General features: G+C 41.4%; 1 protein-coding gene across 2 annotated transcripts in view; it reads left to right on the top strand.

The window, feature by feature from the left end:
• Positions 1–19,175, top strand: part of LOC309714747 (neural-cadherin) — a 335,326-nt gene that overhangs the window by 263,289 nt on the left and 52,862 nt on the right. For both annotated transcript variants that reach the window (XM_082547420.1, XM_082547421.1), the window contains exons 31-32: positions 4,749–4,929; positions 8,313–8,479. In XM_082547420.1, the coding sequence (XP_082403546.1) occupies positions 4,749–4,929; positions 8,313–8,479 (348 nt within the window). The remainder of the gene's footprint in view (positions 1–4,748; positions 4,930–8,312; positions 8,480–19,175) is intronic.

The raw sequence follows: 19,175 nt of genomic DNA, 5'->3' as shown, positions 1-19,175 counted from the left end.
TGTGTGTGTGTGTGTATAGAAGTAGTGAGGACCGGGAAAACACTGAAAGCTGGCTCAGAGTGGGTTATTTGTGGCTTGCCTTCAGCCGGGTACACATGAGCATTTAATGCGCTAGGACCGCTGAGTTAATTGATTAGCCCGACCAGCCAACCAATAAAAACAGTCAATAATGTGAGCCTAATATCATGAGCCAACTACTACACAACCTCTCTGTCACTTTAGTCCAATACATGTTCCGTTTAATGAGGTCAGTGTCAGCACAAACGGGTTCATTACCAGGCATATGTCGCTCTCTCGGTGTCCTGCAGACACATCCTCTGTTTCCAGCATTAAGTAGTAATTGGTTGTTTGCTAAAAAAAACAGTCATGATGCAGAAGTTTTAAACACATAAAACTGTGCAACTGACAAGTTTCCATCATTTAGTGTGTGTGTGTGTGTGTGCATTTAGTGTGTGTGTGTGTGTGTGTGTGTGTGTGTGTGTGTGTGTGTGTGTGTGTGTGTGTGTGTGTGTGTGTGTTTCCTTCTTTTTTCTTGTGGTCCACTCATATTCTAAGGACTCCTCTTCAGTCTGCTAATAAGGTATTTCTGTGTATGCAGGTGTGTCTGTGTGTTGCTAAGTAATAACCCAGGTGTTTTGTGGGAAAGAGCAGTTATTAGTCTGCACACTTATGTTTAAATGAAAAACAACCTTGGCCAGTCAATTCAAACATCCTTTCGTTCAGCACTCCGGTAAGGTGTGAGGAGCCACGAGGCCTCTAGGGGTGGCTTTTAGAACTGTTGTCTCTATAAACACAATTTATTTGTATCCATTCAGTAGACAATTTGAAAGCTCTGTTAAGATGTTGAATCTCAAGAGCGGTGATATTAAAGGATATAAGTCTGTCTTTCTGCAGTGCTGAAGGCTTGGAGTTAGTGTGGTTTACCTTAGCCAGGGATGTAGCAGGAGGCTGCACAAACACTGTGTACTAATGAGAGGAATCTGCATGATGTGTGTGGGCGGACATGAGTATAATAAATCCCCAAAAGCATGCAACAGTAGGCGTGCTGATGATTAATAATGTTGATGGACATGTTCCGGCATTGTATGATTTTTATTTTTTTCCTTTTCCTCTGGTGTTGTTGTTCCTTTCCTTGCAAAAATGCTCCAGTGTGTCATGTTTGTTGCTATAGCAACATCATCTGTTTCTGCATGGGTGTGAGTGCCTGTCGATGAGGTAAAAAGGTAGCTGATGTTGATATGTCCTCCTCACCGGCAGTATGGGTGGGAATCACAGACGAGCTCACTGCCGCGGCACGATGTGAACAAAAGCAACGTTATCATGACTTTTAGTTTTTATGTACGAATCCAAAACTAACAACACAAAGCAGGGATTAAGAAAAACAGCCCAAAGACAGTAAATGCAATTGCCACAGTGAAGTGAAGGCTACAGCGCTACAGGCCTGACTGCTCACCACTGCCTATTAAAATTTGGTGTCTCAGTAGCTTTAACGTCACTTGTGTTAGCTCAGCGTTGGCATACTGTCTGCACAGATGTTTACAGAGAGCTGATGTTGTGTTAGCAGCATATTATTGGGGCAATCGTAGCTCAAGAGTTGGGAGTTCGCGTTGTAATCAGAAGGTTGCCGGTTCGAGCCCCGGCTTGGACAGTCTCGGTCGTTGTGTCCTTGGGCAAGACACTTCACCCGTTGCCTACTGGTGGTGGTCAGAGCGCCACACTGGCAGGGGCGCCAGTGTCCGGCAACCTCGCCTCTGTCAGTGCGCCCCAGGGTGGCTGTGGCTACAATGTAGCTGCCATCACCAGTGTGTGAATGTGTGTGAATGGGTGGATGACTGGATGTGTAAAACGCTTTGGGGTCCTTAGGGACTAGAAAAGCGATATACAAATACAGGTCATTTACCATTATTGTTTCCGTTTTGGATGCAGTTGCATTTCACCATTGTGCTCTTGCCCATTCATTAAATAAAAATAAAAGTAATGTCTGTACCTCCAGTCCTCAAAGCTGTAAGATCACGTCACCATTTTCCTCTGTATCCACCCGCTATAAGGCTAATTGCTCATACAGAAAAGCAGAGCTGCATGTTTGAATCTTTGTACACAGGCGGAGTGAAGACAGCATCAGGAACTATATACTAATTGTCCTTTATAAGTTATTTATTTAGAGAAATTAATAATGTATTTACAGAAATAACACTTTATTCCAAAAACACCTGCCTGCAACCTGGAATTGGCTAATCAGTCAGTCCTTAATTGGAACAAAATCACAGTTGACCATGGTCAGCTAGCATTAGCATTAGCATTAGCTTTGCCAAAGCTGCACAGTTATTTCTACTGAAGAGTAGCAGCTCATCCATAACATCATTCTTTCAGTTGTTCTCTAAAATCCTGTCTGGGTTTAGTTTGAGTAGATGGGTTGATGTATTCTTCAGTATTTTGGGAAAATCTAAAGAACATCTTGCCTGCCTATATGTATGTTAGCTACAGTCTGCGGTAATGTGCACACAGGTTTAGTTCATATGTATAAAACTCTCACATTGCTAACAGACACAGTGTTACTGAAAGTAAGGAGCTTCTTATGAAACCAAGCTAGTAAACCAGTAGAGAGATTTTGGGAGGCAGAAAAAACTATTCAGAAGCTGCTGAATTTTTCCACAGAATCTGCAAGGCCGCTGAGCAAAGCAAACGTGGTTCATTCTCATGTCTTGAACATTTTTTATGATAGTTTTAGTGTGAAAATCTACCAGTACAAAGGTACAAATTTAAGTAAGTTTTTGGCTTGAAAAATTCTCATCGCAGTTCCCATTGACTAAATTAACACTGCATACCATGTTGTCTTAATTAAAACCAGTGAAGTGTGGTGCATGGCTGCATGTAACCTAAACAGGAAAAGGTGAATGAATTAAAAGGATAAATGAGACTGGAGTAAGCCCGGTGGTAATAGTGAGGTTGCATCCAGGTAAAAAGACAGGAAATGATTTCCTTTTAATATGCTTCTATTCTGGAGCTACCTCTCTGCCTCTCTTACCCCTGCTGTCACTCACCTTTGTCCGTTTTCCACTTTCTCCATCCTCGTCTTATCATTATTCTGCTTTCCTTTCTCCCTTCAGCTCTCAGAGTAGCATTACAGCTTTAAGGTTTTCTGTGCTTTTGACATATCTGTCACTACATTGTTAAGTAGGGAGGTGTGCAGTTACAGCACACTGACTAATAGCTTTTTGAGTGCTACTAGCTATGATTCAAAACTTGATTTACAGAGTTTCTCAGCAAAAAGTTTACCTCATAACAGAAGTTACAGAACACTGTGGACAGATGATGTTTTCTCATTTCACCAAAATATATATTCAGCAAAAAAAGTTCTGTATGTTTTTAGGAAATCATAGTCTAGAATATTGCCTTGTATTGCATTGCATTTTGCTTTTGGCAGGCATGGACACTGGGAGCAATTTAAAGCAGCTAAAATATCTTCTTTCAGACAAGTGAGGGAGTGAAATAAAACCAACATGTGGATGGCGAACTAATAAAAAAAGAAAAGAATTTTTAACGATATGAAACGACATCATCTTACCACATGTTGTAAATTTGAATTCAATACTTATAAAGACTCATTTCATGCTGTTTAGGTGACATTATGCCTGACTTCTGCATGTCATTGTCAGCCATCTTCATTATCACTTCCTCCAAGGTGTGACTGAAGTGCTTCAAGGTTCAGACATTTTGGGTGAAACTTCACTCTTTGCACGGCACACTCCAGCTGCATGCTTTTTCATTTAGAATGTATTTTTGCAGCTGTATTTTTGAGTTGAGCTCATGTATCAGCCAGTGCTGTGCTCAGAGACACACGCATGCACACATACTGGAGCGACACCGATGCTCAGTCGAATCAATGGCAGACACGCCAATATGTCTTTCTGCTTTAGAATGCAGATGTTTGTCTTTCAGTCCTTGGCGATCAACATGATCAGCTCAACCCCAGAAAATTGTGGAGCTGTAGCATTTAAAGGTCAACAACCAATAAGAGCCCTCTTTGCTGGAGGTCAGAACCAATCAGCAGCTCCCTGATGGCATGATTCATTTCACTTTACAATCTTTCACATTCCTGCATCCTCTCTGCGGCACAAACACAACTCATAAAGTTTGGTCCTGGCAGGGAGGTGACTGAACATATTAATGTATTTTATGACATCCGATTGTAAGCGTTCAAGGTTCCTCTGTCCTTTCAGCTCTCCCTGTAGGTGGTCATGCTGTTTCTCTGGTCAAGAGTTTGGTTTCATCATTGTGACGAGAGACTCTGAGAGACAGAGAGATGACAATTTAAAGAAAGAGACTGTCTGAGTTTATGTCTTTCAGTGTATTTTAGAGTTTTCTTCCTCAATCGATTCATTTTCATTCTCTTTGACTTTACTTACCTCTTTCGAATATTCCGACTCTCCCTCTGGCTGCTGACCCCCTTATACGTCTGTCCCGTGTCTTCCCTAATCCCATTTTCTCCGCTGTCACTTTGCCTTTTTGCCTTCTGTATGTAAGCTACTTACTTCTTGGCACCTCTCCCTATTGCCTTCCTCGCATCTCAACTTTTCCACTTTTTCTTCCCTCCTATTTCCGCCTCGTTTTCCTTCTTGCTTTCTTGTTGTTTTACTTTGTTTATATTTTTCCAATTTCACTTCATATCCAGTTTCTCCTTTCTTCAACTTTACCTTCTCTAAATTTACTAATCCTCCCATCTCCTCCCCTGTATCTCTTCCATTCAGCTGTATGATTTGGGCTCCCCGGCCGACTCGCAGTCCAGCTCTCCAGGCTGCCTGACCACAGATAGCAGCTGTGTCAACATGGGCTATCCATCCTGTGGCCACCGGGGTCGCTGTCACGGTGAGTGGGGCTCCTTCAGCTGCCAGTGTATACCCGGATACACAGGACACCAGTGTGAAGAAGGTATGCCAATTTTTTATTATTTTTGTTTTACATTATGCAATAAAATGTTGTTCTTGACAGTAACATTAAAAAGAAAAGAAAATCATCCATGTGGCCTCAAAGATCATTTACTCCCTGTTGACTATGTCAGATTACAGTATGTGAAACGAACACATATTTGGTCATTGTCGGACAAGGAGTTTGTGCTATCACAAAATCGCTCTAAATGCTAAAATGCACACGTCCTTCCCAGCTTATCACTTCAGCTGTGTCACATGGTACAGGCTGTTTCCTCCAACAGCTTCAAGGGATCCTGAGCAGCTTTATTTTCAGTGTAATGTTTTGGTCTTCAAGGCTATAGTAAACATGGCTGTCAGAAATTTTACGGTTAACATTCCCATAAATATTGTTGACGAGAACCCCCTGTTTTGTTACCGGGTAACCTAGACTGTAAAACAGAATAAAAGCTGTGTGGCTCCAAGGCCACAACAACTATGGCAAAGGACGCAGCAGCTGAGGGTGAACCAAAGCATTTAATAAATTAGCTGAGGATGCAAATACAAACATGGAGCACTTCAGTTAAGCTGTTTTCACACAAGCAGCCCTGAACTTTTCCAAGAGCTATCCAGGGGAGCTGGATATGTGAACAAATACATCCAGGCTAGACGTTTTCTTTAACCTGCCAACTCCCGTATACAAGGTTTGTGTTAATGTAAGTTTGTGCCTGTGTGTGTGCTGTGCAATTAACACTAACAAGTGGGTATGATGTGTGGCACCTACCACATGCTGCATCCTGGCAGCGCCACGACACATCACATTTCTAGATGTCTGAACACATGTGAAAGCGGACTATTTCCTGCTGCGTGTTGCATGTGTGAAAGCGCAACTGTGGAAAATAACCCAACTTTATTCACCTGGAAATGCCAGAAGTTAATGTTTTAAAATAGTTTTAGTGGCATTCAGTTCATTTCAGTTTTATTTGCACAGCACCAAATCACAACAGTCTCCTGAAGATACTTTATATTGTAAGGTAAAGAGCCTAAAATAGCAGAGAGAGACTCCAACTATCAAGTGACCCCCTTTTATCAAGCACTTGAGACAGTGGGAAGGAACAACTCTATTTAAGAGGGACATAAGACCAGCTGAGAAACATAATCTCTCTCCAACATGTCCTGCGGGCCCCTTTAAGTTAGACATGCCCGAAACACATCTGTAATCCAGGAGGCATCCTGGGGAGATCCCTATATCACCTCCTGAATGACTGAGCTCTTGACCCTAACTTTACGGTTCAACCCAGACACCTATCAGAATGAGGTCTGCCTGCTCTCTTGTATGTTGTTCTTATTCTTTCAGTCACTCCCAGCAGCCTGTGGCTTTAGGTGAGGGTCAGAAAGTCAACAAGTAAATCGACAGCTTTAGCTTCACACTCAGCTTTCTCTTCACCGTAATGAACAGCGTGCCAAAGCATCTGTTAATCTCCTGCTCTGCTTTACTCCACTCTCACTTGTGAGCAAGACCCTGATATACTTGAACTCCTCCACTTAATGTGTCAACTAATCCTTAACCTGAAGTAGGCAGTTAACCCTTTTCTGTCTGAGAACCACAGCCTCAAACTTGTAGTTCCCGATTCTTAGTCCGACTACACTCGGCACAGCAAATTGTCCCAGGCTGAGCTGGAGGTCACTACTGAATAAACCCAGCAGGGTCACACCATCTGCAAAAAGTAGAGACGAGATCCTGAGACTACCAGACCTCACTGCTGTCACTCATTGGCAGCGTCTATGAATTCTTCCATAAAAATTAGGATGCGCTGCCTTGACTTTTAGGGTTTAAAATAAACAAATTGAATAATGGGGTGTAAGTAGCTTTGTGAAGCGATACCCGGGACATCGCCAACTAGCCATGACAATGCTCCAAGTGTATCGCAGATATATAAATGCAGGCAAGGATGACTCAAGAAGACACTAACGGCACTCCATCAGTTTCCAATCTCAGAAGTACACTGCAGTGTAATTTTTGTTTTACTCACCAAGCAACCTACCCTGCCCCTTGGCCTAAAGAAGATGGCTTCTTCTGAGCCTCTCTGTGCTGGTCGTGTGGTTGTGGAGACAATTGGCTTATTGCAGACTTTTATTGGACTGAGATTGGCTCTTTAATGGCTCTGGTCCTACGTGGCCTCTCGCACACATCCTTGGAGTTGAGGAGGACACCTTCAGTCATGCTTTCTGCTGATCGCAGCACACTAGTCCAGGCTTTACGGTCTTGTTTGGTTTCTGCCTCCTATTTCACAGTGAGACTCAGACACGACTCGAATGTAGAATCTGAAATCGTAACAGGTCAAGATTTGGTGTGCAGTCTGTACAAATGGTTCTTTTCTTCTGTTATGTCTTATATGACAAATAGCGCTCCGGTCGTTAACAGATTAAACCATCTGTGTTTAACATGCAGCCCAGTTCCAATTTACCCCGGTGGATTGCTTTGCAAAGTAAGAAAATTACAAGGAAGTCTCTTTTTTTTGGAATAAAACTGCAATGCGATGCAGTATTAACTGAACTGAACAAATGATAGTGAGTCACTCTCATCTTGTAAAACAAAAACTTGCAAAATTCACTATTTATTCTTTCACTCTTTAATTTAAGTATTTGCCCTTTACTCTGTTGGAGTCTACATGGAAAATAAAAAAGAAGAGGAAAGGAAAACAAATACCCCCACTTCTACTTCAAAGTATTTTGTGTATTTGACAAGCCATCGTTGAATAACGTGAGACTGTTGGTGTAAAATTGATGGTGTTGTTATGTTTTTATATAAACAGCCTGTGGCCGTGAGAGGCAAAGTAAAATTTGAGATGGAGTTTTGGGAGCTTCAAGAGGACATGGCTGATCAGCTGCATATTCCATGCCTAGAAGCACCCCCCCCCCCCCCCCAAAAAAAAAAATTGATTTGACATTTCCTTCAAGTGAGCTCTCATGAACCACTCGACTTTGTCAAAGTTACAAGGGAAGGAGACAAAGAAAAGGAAGAGGTGTGAAAGCGATAGAAGAAAATTTCACTTGCGTACGCCGTGAGATGGAAGAATGGCTTTGAGAGTTTTAGGTGTGCTTGGTTTATTCTGAGAGGCATGCACAAAAACCACTTCTGTGAAAACTTCAAACTCTTAGACAGAGGAACCCAAGCTAAACCAAACATGCATATTCTATCTTGTGCATTTAACATAGTCTTTCTGTCCCCAGCACCGGACTTTTTAAAACTGATTTAGCTGAAGTGACTTGTGGTGTCTTCTCTGTGGAGGAAAGCAGCATCCAGACTGTCTAAGAATTATGTTTTGCACTTGAAATCCTGTTTAAACGTAGCACTATGTGGCTGACCTCTGTGTGTGGTTATGTGTTTGTATCCACCAACACCAGAGGTCCCAGAGTACTCCTTTGATGGCCACAGTCACATGCGTTACCAGTTGGCGTCCCCGCTGCCTGCCCGGAGGACATGGATCCAAGTCCTGGTTCGAACCCGTAAACACAGCAGTGTCCTTTTCAGTCTGATCTCAAAGGAGCAAAGTGAATACTTACGTCTGGAGGTGAGTGCAGGAAGATGGAGTCATCACTTTTCCTCACTTTCAGAATTTTTCATAGCAGGTTGTGAGTTTGGGTTTGGCTTTGTTGTGTGGAAAGCAATTTTATTTTACCTTCTCGCTTCATGAACAGTTTCAGATTCTGCTCTACTCTTTATCCTGTAGCAACTGCAGGCATTTTCTTTATCCACCCACTGCTCTTATGACATGCACTTTCTCTTGCTATAATGATACCTATGCAACAGACACTTTTTGAAAAGAGGTAAAAGCAACAAAAGTAACAGTTAACATAATTTGTTTCTGTAGCCATGTGTGAATTCATCGTAGTCTAAAGAGCTTGGAAAGAAAAGCGTCTGGACTTTCTTGAAGATGTTTCATCTCTCGTCCAAGAAGTTTCTTCAGTTCTAAGAGCAAATGGTGGAGAGTCATGACCATCTGTCTTCTCTGTCCAAAATGTGAACGTTGGCATCCTCAAAGGAGTGACCTTTATCCTTAAGATGCAACATCCGAGTCTTGTCCAGTTGAGGTGGCTCTTGTATGTTGTGCCATGCGTTCATGAAGTGGCTCTTTGGTCTCTCCAATGTAGACACTGTACAGCATACATTAAGTTTGCTTTTTTTTTGTCTTTTGGATGAACTGGTTTTTGTCTGAGTGTATGGCTGGGTCTGAAGTACACTGGGAAGTACACTGAAGTCTAAGGAGCTTGGAAAGAAAAGCATCTGGACTTCTTTAAGTTGCTTGAAGACCTCTCATCCGAGAAGCTTCTTCAGTACACTGAAGTACAGTCCCAGCACTACTCCTTCGAGGATTCCAACGTTCACATTTTGGATAGAGAAGACAGATGGTTTGAAAGAAGAGTGAAAGAAGCGTCTATGTCCACTGTGAACAACCATCTTTGAACAGAGGCGGCGGCTTACAATCCAGTTTCCTTCCCAGACGCCTTAACGCTCACTCACATCCTGGGCCATTTGACCTCAGTAAATCACATGATAGGGGGGTAGGTTTCACAGTTGGTTCACCCGAAACCGCGGCTGATTGTGACCCACACCCGTTTTCACATGTGATTAGGTAGAGGATCAATAGGGGGTCCATGACACTCTTGGGGACCCTCCCATAGGGCTTAAAATCTGGGACTCTCCACCAGTTGATCTTAGAACTGAAGAAGCTTCTCGGATGAGAGGGGAAACATCTTCAAGAAACTTAAAGAAGTCCAGACGCTTTTCTCTCCAAGCTCCTTAGATTCCCAGTGAAGTTTGGTAGGACAATGAATCTATTTGCATTTTATACAAAGCTATCACCTGAATTTGTACACTGTAGGGACAACTCACGTAGGATCAGACTGATTAAATATTTAAAAGTAAATAGACATTTATGCTCATTTGTCATGGTCACTTATGTGAATTCAAGACCTAATGAGCCAGACAAGTCAACAAAAAGTGAATGAATAAATTAAAGGAGGCACACAGCTTTCAGTGAGACGCTTTGGCCAACCACACAGATGTGACAGGAGTAAACAAAGTAAACAACTTTTTGTTTTTTACCTTTGACTTCTTGGGGCCCCCACCTAAGGCAGTGAGAGGGAAATCATCACAGGTGTACATCTCCTGTTTCCAAACAACATTTCCTTTCAGGGCAGATAAAAGACATTCGAAACAACCAGAAACAGATGCATGTCTTTACTTTAGTGTTTTTGGTTTCTCAACAGTTTTTTTTCCAGCTGTTAATATCCAGATGTTCACTTGTTGTTGTTTTGTGTTGTTGCATGTCTTCTTTTTAATTAATGTTTTCCATCCATCAGTTTATAAAATGAAAACAGTCACATCATTGCACTACACTAATCTTAATCACCGATGGAACATATTAAACCTTGGCCGGCCTGTAGCGGCTTACCAGTATATACAGAGGACGTCTGACTTCTGACACTTGTTTAGAATAATTGGTTTGTGTGCAAACAACTGCAAATTATTATTATTATTGAATAATGTGAATAATTATTATTATTTGTTAGGAAAATGGGAAAGAAGTGCAGCATCTGATTAAAACACTTGGAAACATACACAGAAATACAGCATATAAAGTAAAGCCAGACAGAAACAGCCTGAATTCTCTTACACAAGCGTTATTTAGTCTGTGTTAAATAGACTTTAGGAATCGTTCTCCAGCCTTCAAAAGGCTTCTTTGGGTGATCACACACTGCTTCAGTAATGTTGAGCTGCAGGCTCTGGGGAGGCCAGTCCAGGACTGATAGCGTTCTGTTGTGTGTTTGGCATCATTGTCATGCAAGAAAATAACGCTGTTGCCAATCAGATGCTTTCCAGATGTTATTACTGTACATGGTGGATCAACATCTGATTTCTCTGTATGCATTTTCCACCGTGTTTTACAAACGAGTATAGATGCTCACCGCGCACCTTCCCAGTTCTTTACTCGTGCCTTTCCCTGTCTTTTGCCCCACACTCAAACCACACGTATTGATCAAACATCTGTGTCTTAAATGATGATGATTATCCATACCATGGCAGCCGTTTAAATCTCCTCTGATCTCCATCTGTCTATCCTTTCTGTTCATCCATTCCCACACTCCCTCCTAAATATCACATTGCTCCATCAGCACAGCCACATGGGGAGCGAGTGCACATCGTTTATCTATCATAAATAGTGCATTTATTCCTGAGTGCAGAGCAGTGAAACATTGGAAACCCTGCTGAGTTCTTGGTGGAAACATAACCGTTTACTGCCTGCTAAGATTATATTTTTCACTGTAATAGTTTTGATTGCTTTTAATCAGAGGAAGAAATTAGTATGTGTTACTCTTGGTTGGATACACTGTTACATTGTGAGGAGCCCCTTCTGTTTGTGTATGGCTTCACATCCAACAGTATGCTTAGTAAAAGATATTACAAAGCATATTAGGCTCTCTTCTTTAAATGACTTTAGTCTCTCTGATTACTGATAAAGTTCCTGTTTTTTGAGCCACTGTTTTTTGTGCTGTAACAATTTTACGTGCATGAAATTCAATTGAATTTACAACAGTAGCCTCAAGGCACTTCATACTGTGAGGTAAGGGCCTTACAATATTAAAGAGAAAACCCCAGAAATCAGATGAGCAAGCACTTGGTGACAGTGGGAAGAAACAACAGCTCTGTTTTATCAGAAAGATAATGCCTCTGACAGAACCAGGCTCGTGGAGTGACAGCCATCTGCGGTACAAACTGGATGCCCTGGTGTTGTGTGTGCAGTAGCGTCAACTTCCGTGTGACCGCTTTCAACCGGAGGACAGTTGCATAGGTCACCTGGTGGTGGAGGGGAATCTGCCTCCAAACAAGCTTGGTCTGACTTGGACTGCCTGTAATCACTCTCAGGCAAACTAATGAAGGTGTGCTATTAATTCATGTTTAATTTATAAACATAGACAGGTTTCCAACACTGCACCGATGAGCACAACTCATCTGCAATGTGTCTCGATAATCGCGATAGGTGGAAAGGGGATCAGCTCTTTTGGTTTCCAACTGGTTCTGTTCTGGTTATATTGCTGTATAAAAGCTGTCTATGTAATTTTGACGTTCTGCAGCAACTTCCTTCAGGAGTTTCTTTTCATAGATGGCAACAGATTTGCAGCTTTTTGACGGGTTTACACGGTTAATCGCTGCATTATCACAAACACGTTGCATGTAATTGGCAGTATGACTCAATTATTGCTGATTTTTTGCCATTTTGATGCACCAAAGTCATTTTGAAGACTAGAGCTGGTTGCAGGTGGTCATGGGACTGGCCCCCGTCTTTTAAGCCATTGTTTCTCAACCTTTTGGAGCCATGGCACATATTTCACATTAGAAAAATCACGTGGCACAGCACCAAACAAAAATGTCACAAAAAGCATGATCATTTTTCCCCATAGACCAGGCACAGCAGAATTGGCTCGGTTTGTCCCCAGTATACCTTTGTTGCCTTCTTCTGACCACTACTCATGCTAGGAATTTTCTCCGGGACCAGGTCAGACTGACTACTTTTCCTTTTCACATATTTATCTATTGCTATTACGCGCTGTGTCGCCTCACAGCATGACTATTATGTAATTTCCTCTCTGTCTTCTTCTGTTTTACCTGCAGTTGGCAACACATTTAATTAGAGCAGGTAGTTGTACTGCCCTCTGGAGGAAGAGAATGTAATTGTTCTCCCCGTTACTCACGCCGATCGCTTAGAGTACTAATCAGGTGGAACCAGATAATCTTCCACGGCAGACCTGATCATTTCTTGGGAAACACTGTTCTAAGCAATGATTTCAAAGGCAACGAGGTTGCTCATCCATTGGACACTGTCAATAATAATTTTGGTCATACCACAGTCTCCAACCAGTGTTTGCCCCAGTGTGACTGTAGTGTGATGAGGATGGTTCAGGGTCACCTGATCGAACCCTATCAGATTGTCAAAATGGAAAGTTTTAAGCCTAATGTTAAAAGTAGGGAGAGTGTCGACCCCTCCAATCCAAGTTGAGAACTATTAGCAGCTCTAGGAACCACAAGTGAGCCTGCAGTCTGAGAGTGAAGTGCTCTGTTAGGATGAAGTGATACTATGAGGTCTTCAAAATATGATGTGGCCAAATTATTGGAGACTTTGTATGTGAGTTGAAAGATTTTAAGTTCAATTCTGGATTCAACAGGGAGCCAATAAAGGGAAGATAATGATGTTACTCTCTTCGGTACTCTTGCTGCAGCGTTTTGCTACCTGAAGGCTTTATAGAGAGATCTGAAAACAAACTGATAATACTGAATTATAATTTATAATATAGTTCAGCCTAGGAGTAATACATGCATGAATTCACTTTTCAGCATCGTTCTTTTCACTACTTTTAGTGATACTGTCCAGATTAAAGAAAGCAGTGCTGCGTATTTGTTTAACGTGCATGTTGAAGGCCACATCCTGATCACAAATGACTGCAACCTTCCTTTAGTGCTACTAAAGGCCAAGGAAATGTCATCCAGAGAAGGTATCTGCTTCACAGATAAATATTATTTAATATAATCTACATTGCAATGAAAATGTATAATATTCCTTTAAAAAAAGCGCACATAAAATAAAAAGGGTGTAATAAAAAGTATTCAGTGACTAAGTTTGTGTGTGAGGAAATCATCTTGCAAATATTAACACACATAAGTTATTTTAGAGCAAAGCTTCACTTACTTGTTTTGAATTTCTCATGGTGAATAGAGCAACAGGGAACATCAGAAGTATCTGAGGTAGTTTGCAGCCCTGCCCTGAGTGAAGGAGGATTTTTAGGAAAGGATAGCCACAGCCTCTCTGTTCTCTACTTAACTGTTGCATTTGGGATCCATTCGTGATGTTCATAATGTTGAAATTCAAACCTAGAAGACAGCCAAGCATCTCTTATTACTCAAACAACATCAGACGTTAGAATCCAAAAGGAAGAGTCACCGTGAAAAAGCTTTACTCTTTTCTTTTCATGTACAGGGAGTGCAGAATTATTAGGCAAGTTGTATTTTTGAGGAATAATTTTATTATTGAACAACAACCATGTTCTCAATGAACCCAAAAAACTCATTAATATCAAAGCTGAATGTTTTTGGAAGTAGTTTTTAGTTTGTTTGTAGTTTGAGCTATTTTAGGGGGATATCTGTGTGTGCAGGTGACTATTACTGTGCATGATTATTAGGCAACTTAACAAAAAACAAATATATACCCATTTCAATTATTTATTTTTACCAGTGAAACCAATATAACATCTCCACATTCACAAATATACATTTCTGACATTCAAAAACAAAACAAAAACAAATCAGCGACCAATATAGCCACCTTTCTTTGCAAGGACACTCAAAAGCCTGCCATCCATGGATTCTGTCAGTGTTTTGATCTGTTCACCATCAACATTGCGTGCAGCAGCAACCACAGCCTCCCAGACACTGTTCAGAGAGGTGTACTGTTTTCCCTCCTTGTAAATCTCACATTTGATGATAGACCACAGGTTCTCAATGGGGTTCAGATCAGGTGAACAAGGAGGCCATGTCATTAGTTTTTCTTCTTTTATACCCTTTCTTGCCAGCCACGCTGTGGAGTACTTGGACGCGTGTGATGGAGCATTGTCCTGCATGAAAATCATGTTTTTCTTGAAGGATGCAGACTTCTTCCTGTACCACTGCTTGAAGAAGGTGTCTTCCAGAAACTGGCAGTAGGACTGGGAGTTGAGCTTGACTCCATCCTCAACCCGAAAAGGCCCCACAAGCTCATCTTTGATGACACCAGCCCAAACCAGTACTCCACCTCCACCTTGCTGGCGTCTGAGTCGGACTGGAGCTCTCTGCCCTTTACCAATCCAGCCACGGGCCATCCATCTGGCCCATCAAGACTCACTCTCATTTCATCAGTCCATAAAACCTTAGAAAAACCAGTCTTGAGATATTTCTTGGCCCAGTCTTGACGTTTCAGCTTGTGTGTCTTGTTCAGTGGTGGTCGTCTTTCAGCCTTTCTTACCTTGGCCATGTCTCTGAGTATTGCACACCTTGTGCTTTTGGGCACTCCAGTGATGTTGCAGCTCTGAAATATGGCCAAACTGGTGGCAAGTGGCATCTTGGCAGCTGGACGCTTGACTTTTCTCAGTTCATGGGCAGTTATTTGGCGCCTTGGTTTTTCCACACGCTTCTTGCGACCCTGTTGACTATTTTGTATGAAACGCTTGATTGTTTGATGATCACGCTTCAGAAGCTTTGCAATTTTGAGACTGCTGCATCCCTCTGCAAGATATCTCACTATTTTTGACTTTTCTGAGCCTGTCAAGTCCTTCTTTTGACCCATTTTGCCAAAGGAAAGGAAGTTGCCTAATAATTATGCACACCTGATATAGGGTGTTGATGTCATTAGACCACACCCCTTCTCATTACAGAGATGCACATCACCTAATATGCTTAATTGGTAGTAGGCTTTCGAGCCTATACAGCTTGGAGTAAGACAGCATGCATGAAGAGGATGATGTGGACAAAATACTCATTTGCCTAATAATTCTGCACTCCCTGTAGAAGCTTCAGTCAGCGCTGACCATGGTCACAGAGACAGCTTTATATCAAATATATAGATGTATGTTATTTAAATATACAAATATACAATAGTAGGTATAATATAAACATTTAAATGTGTTGCCAATGTGTTGAATATAAACAAAAACCCACAAGAATTATCTTGTGGGTTTTATATAAAAACATTATATTAAATTATTCCGTGGCAAATTTAGTCATTTCGAATCTTTCATATAAAAAGAAAAGTACGAACCATTACACTAAGTAATTATTTTTGAATTAGCTCACGAGCTCCAGCATGATTTTTGGACCATCGGCCTCGACTTAACCAACCAGTAAATTCCTGCGCTCAGTGTTTGTGTTCGTGTCTTCAGAATTAATATTCATCGTAAAGGGAGCGTTGCTCCTCTCTTCAGTCTCATTACCTCGCAGTGAGAATGACCCATATTTTGGCTCACTGGGATCTTTGCTTTCTGTCACAGTGAGTGAATGCACACGAACACACCGATTCTATGGCACTAATCTTCTATTGACTACTGAGATAAAATGAAGTAGACAGGAGCTGAATTTCACTCGGCCGTACTACATTACGCATAGCAATCTTTTGCTGTATATCACAAAGTGGGTTTATATCACAATTACTACGGTAAAGAAATAGTCTGAAAACTTTGAACTTATTTATCTTTAGCTCTTTTTTTGCAATTTAAAACTAAAAGACTGATGTAGATTTTACCCTTTCACCACTTTAATTTTCACTTTTTGCCAGCTTTGTTAGATATGCTTAAATTTAATTATACCTAACCATGGACATAATTAAAGATGTTATTATTAGATTCTCTAGTACAGTGCAGATTTTATCCTGCACATTTTCTTTCCTGACTATTAATGTCTCAAAGGTAGATGAAATATTTATTATTCTTTTCAAACTTTGCTTTTGTGACCAGCACGATGACATTTGCAAACGTGATTACAAATTAATCACAGGTTATAAAAACAAACTTTAAAAAGACCTTTGAGGCAATAAGGCAAAAACTTTTATTACCCAGGAATGAGGAAAAAAATGTGTATGTGCTTCCTGAGTAACAGCTTGGGGAAAAGTGCTGACACCTTAGCCTCTCGCAATTTATTTTTTAACATAAGTAATTGTTATTGAGAAAGTATTGGAGGGCTGTGTTGGAGCTCGAGTTGCAATCACACTATAAGCGTAGTCCAGTGAACCATGCACGCCTGCTTTTTCAGGTGGGCCCATCCACGTCGCACAGCAAGCTGGACATTGGATTTCAAATGCACTCTGGCTTAGTATAAGTGCTCCATAAGATGTTTGAACCAGGCATTAACAGCTCAACATGACTGATTAGCGTACCATCACAATAAGTGGCTCAGCCACTGTTATTCATCATATAATTACACATATAGTTGCTCTTAATAAAAAAGTTTTCATAGATATTCATCAGACTTTGTATTTTACCACAAAGCTCGGTTACCATGTCAGTAGTGTGGCTGCAGAAAGCTGCACCACTCGAGCAGTCACTCTGTCATCCAATCATCCTGCTTTGTCTCTGTTTATATTCACGCACTGAGTTGCTGCACGAAACTTTATAGGATCAGCCCGTCTCATTGACGGGTCTATTATTAACATATTGAGCTCTCAAGTGGGGTGGTAGCAGAACCAAAAGGGGTAAAGGGCAGGTATTACGACATGGGAAGACAGAACCAGCATGAGATCATTGATGTTTGTATGACATCCCTAGCAGTTCCTTTCAGATTAAGGAAAGAAGGAGCTCATAAATGACAATCAAAGGTCATGTCCTTGTTGTAAAAACCAAAAGCTGCTTTTTCTCCACAGTCCATGCTGCATAGTATCAAATTTGCATCAACTTGCAGTTTATTTCTAAATGACAGGCTATTCCTTACTGCTTGATGGCTTGATGACTGATTAAATAAGACATTAAAATCTTGCTGGGCAAGAAGATGCTTTGCAGTTTTAATGCTTCATTAAGTTCACGCTGTTTGGCTCATTTATTTTTACAAGGCAGATTACCTTGACCGCAGGATGACAGACAGAATGACATCCTGAACTAAACTCATCAGTTGCACAGCCAGTCTCTTTCACATATGAAGAATTTGTGATTGATCACGTTATAAAGAATAGAACATGCACTTCTGTTTAAAATGACCTCGTTTAGTGAAGATCATGTAGATTTTTTCCTAAAATTGACACCAAACTGGAGCTTGTGGTGTTCGTGGAGAGTATTAAACATAAATTAAAGTGATCTGCCTTTAAGCTGGTAAAAATGCAAAACGATGCCATTTGCTCAACAGTTTTTATTTTTAATGGCAAAGTTGATGTGTAGTCCCGAAAGCATCTGACTGCAGATTAGGTCTCTGCAGACAAGCAGATATGGGTGCAGAAGGGCAATAACAATTGTACGAATGCAAAGTGGAAGCTGGTATTGAGCATCAAATTTCCTTCTATTCCCTAGTATAAATAAAGTTGAAGAAAAAATGCCTTCACTAGTCATATATGCACACAATCTACCTTCACACACCATTATTTAATCATGAGAACTGGGGAGATTAATGCATCATCTGCACATGTCTGCAATACTAAAGGCTGCGGCGCTGAGAGCAGTCTGTCGCAGGAAGCATCTGTGGGGAATGGAAGGGTCCCTGCAGTGGGACTGTTTACTGAAAAATGGAGTTGCACACCTTCACACACACCTAGTGCAAAAACACAAAGACACACTATCAAATGCACTCAGTCACATACCACCCAGGGAGCGGAGCAGGAGCCAAATTGCACCACTCCGTTCAGCTTTAATTGGGGGTAAAATCAGGTGGCAGTGAGTGTGTCTGGTTAGAAAGCTCTGCCCCAGTGGATTCTGAATATAATTAATACTTCATCACAGAGCCTTGAAATGAGCCACGGTCCTCCAACTAAACAACCTTGGAGCCATCCAACACTTTATCCAACTGAAGAAACGACCGTGGGATTGATGGAAAATCCAAAGATGGGCAGAGGAGGAAGGACTGACGTGACAAAGGGAAAAGGAGGAAAAAGAAAGAAGACTGCGAGATCAGTAGACAGTAGACAGCTACAGAGGCTGTTTTCTTTTTGACAAAGTTTTCCTCCCCAAAAACACTTGTTAAATCTTTATTTGTCGAGAATGAGTGAGAGAGTTAATGGTAGCCACCCACTTCTCCTTCACATCTCACTTTCTTTGTCTCAGTTCCTCTGCCCTTTTCATCTCAGTCCTCTGTTTATGTGGCAGCAGTGGCAGACAAAGATGGAGGGGAGAAAATTATGCTCAGTGGGACACTTGGAGGAAACAGTTTGAAATTGAAATGAGGACGACCCACCCACCGCCCAATCCCTCTTAACACTGCATATGGACATGTTCTATCCTGGTTTTCTTCTCCTTCTAGCTGAGTTTCATACACACACACATGCAGACACACAGCTTCCTGGACGGATTTTTTTTTTTGTTCAAATGAATATTGCTCTGTGATAGACATGTGGTGAGCATCACAGCCGAGCCAAAATCTTCATCTCGAGATCTGAGCCTTGAAGAGAACAGCTTGTTGTGTAAACACGGGGGAAAGTGCTGGTGTTCTCCCTTATTCTCCTCTCATCCACGAAGTCGCTTCCTCCTTTTGTCTCTCCCATTCCTCAC

Source organism: Aulonocara stuartgranti (genome assembly GCF_965226115.1).
Source record: "Aulonocara stuartgranti genome assembly, chromosome: 1".
NCBI classification, from domain to species: Eukaryota; Metazoa; Chordata; class Actinopteri; order Cichliformes; family Cichlidae; genus Aulonocara; species Aulonocara stuartgranti.
Note: the sequence above shows the minus strand (reverse complement) of the source record. Positions and strands in the feature narration are given on the sequence as shown.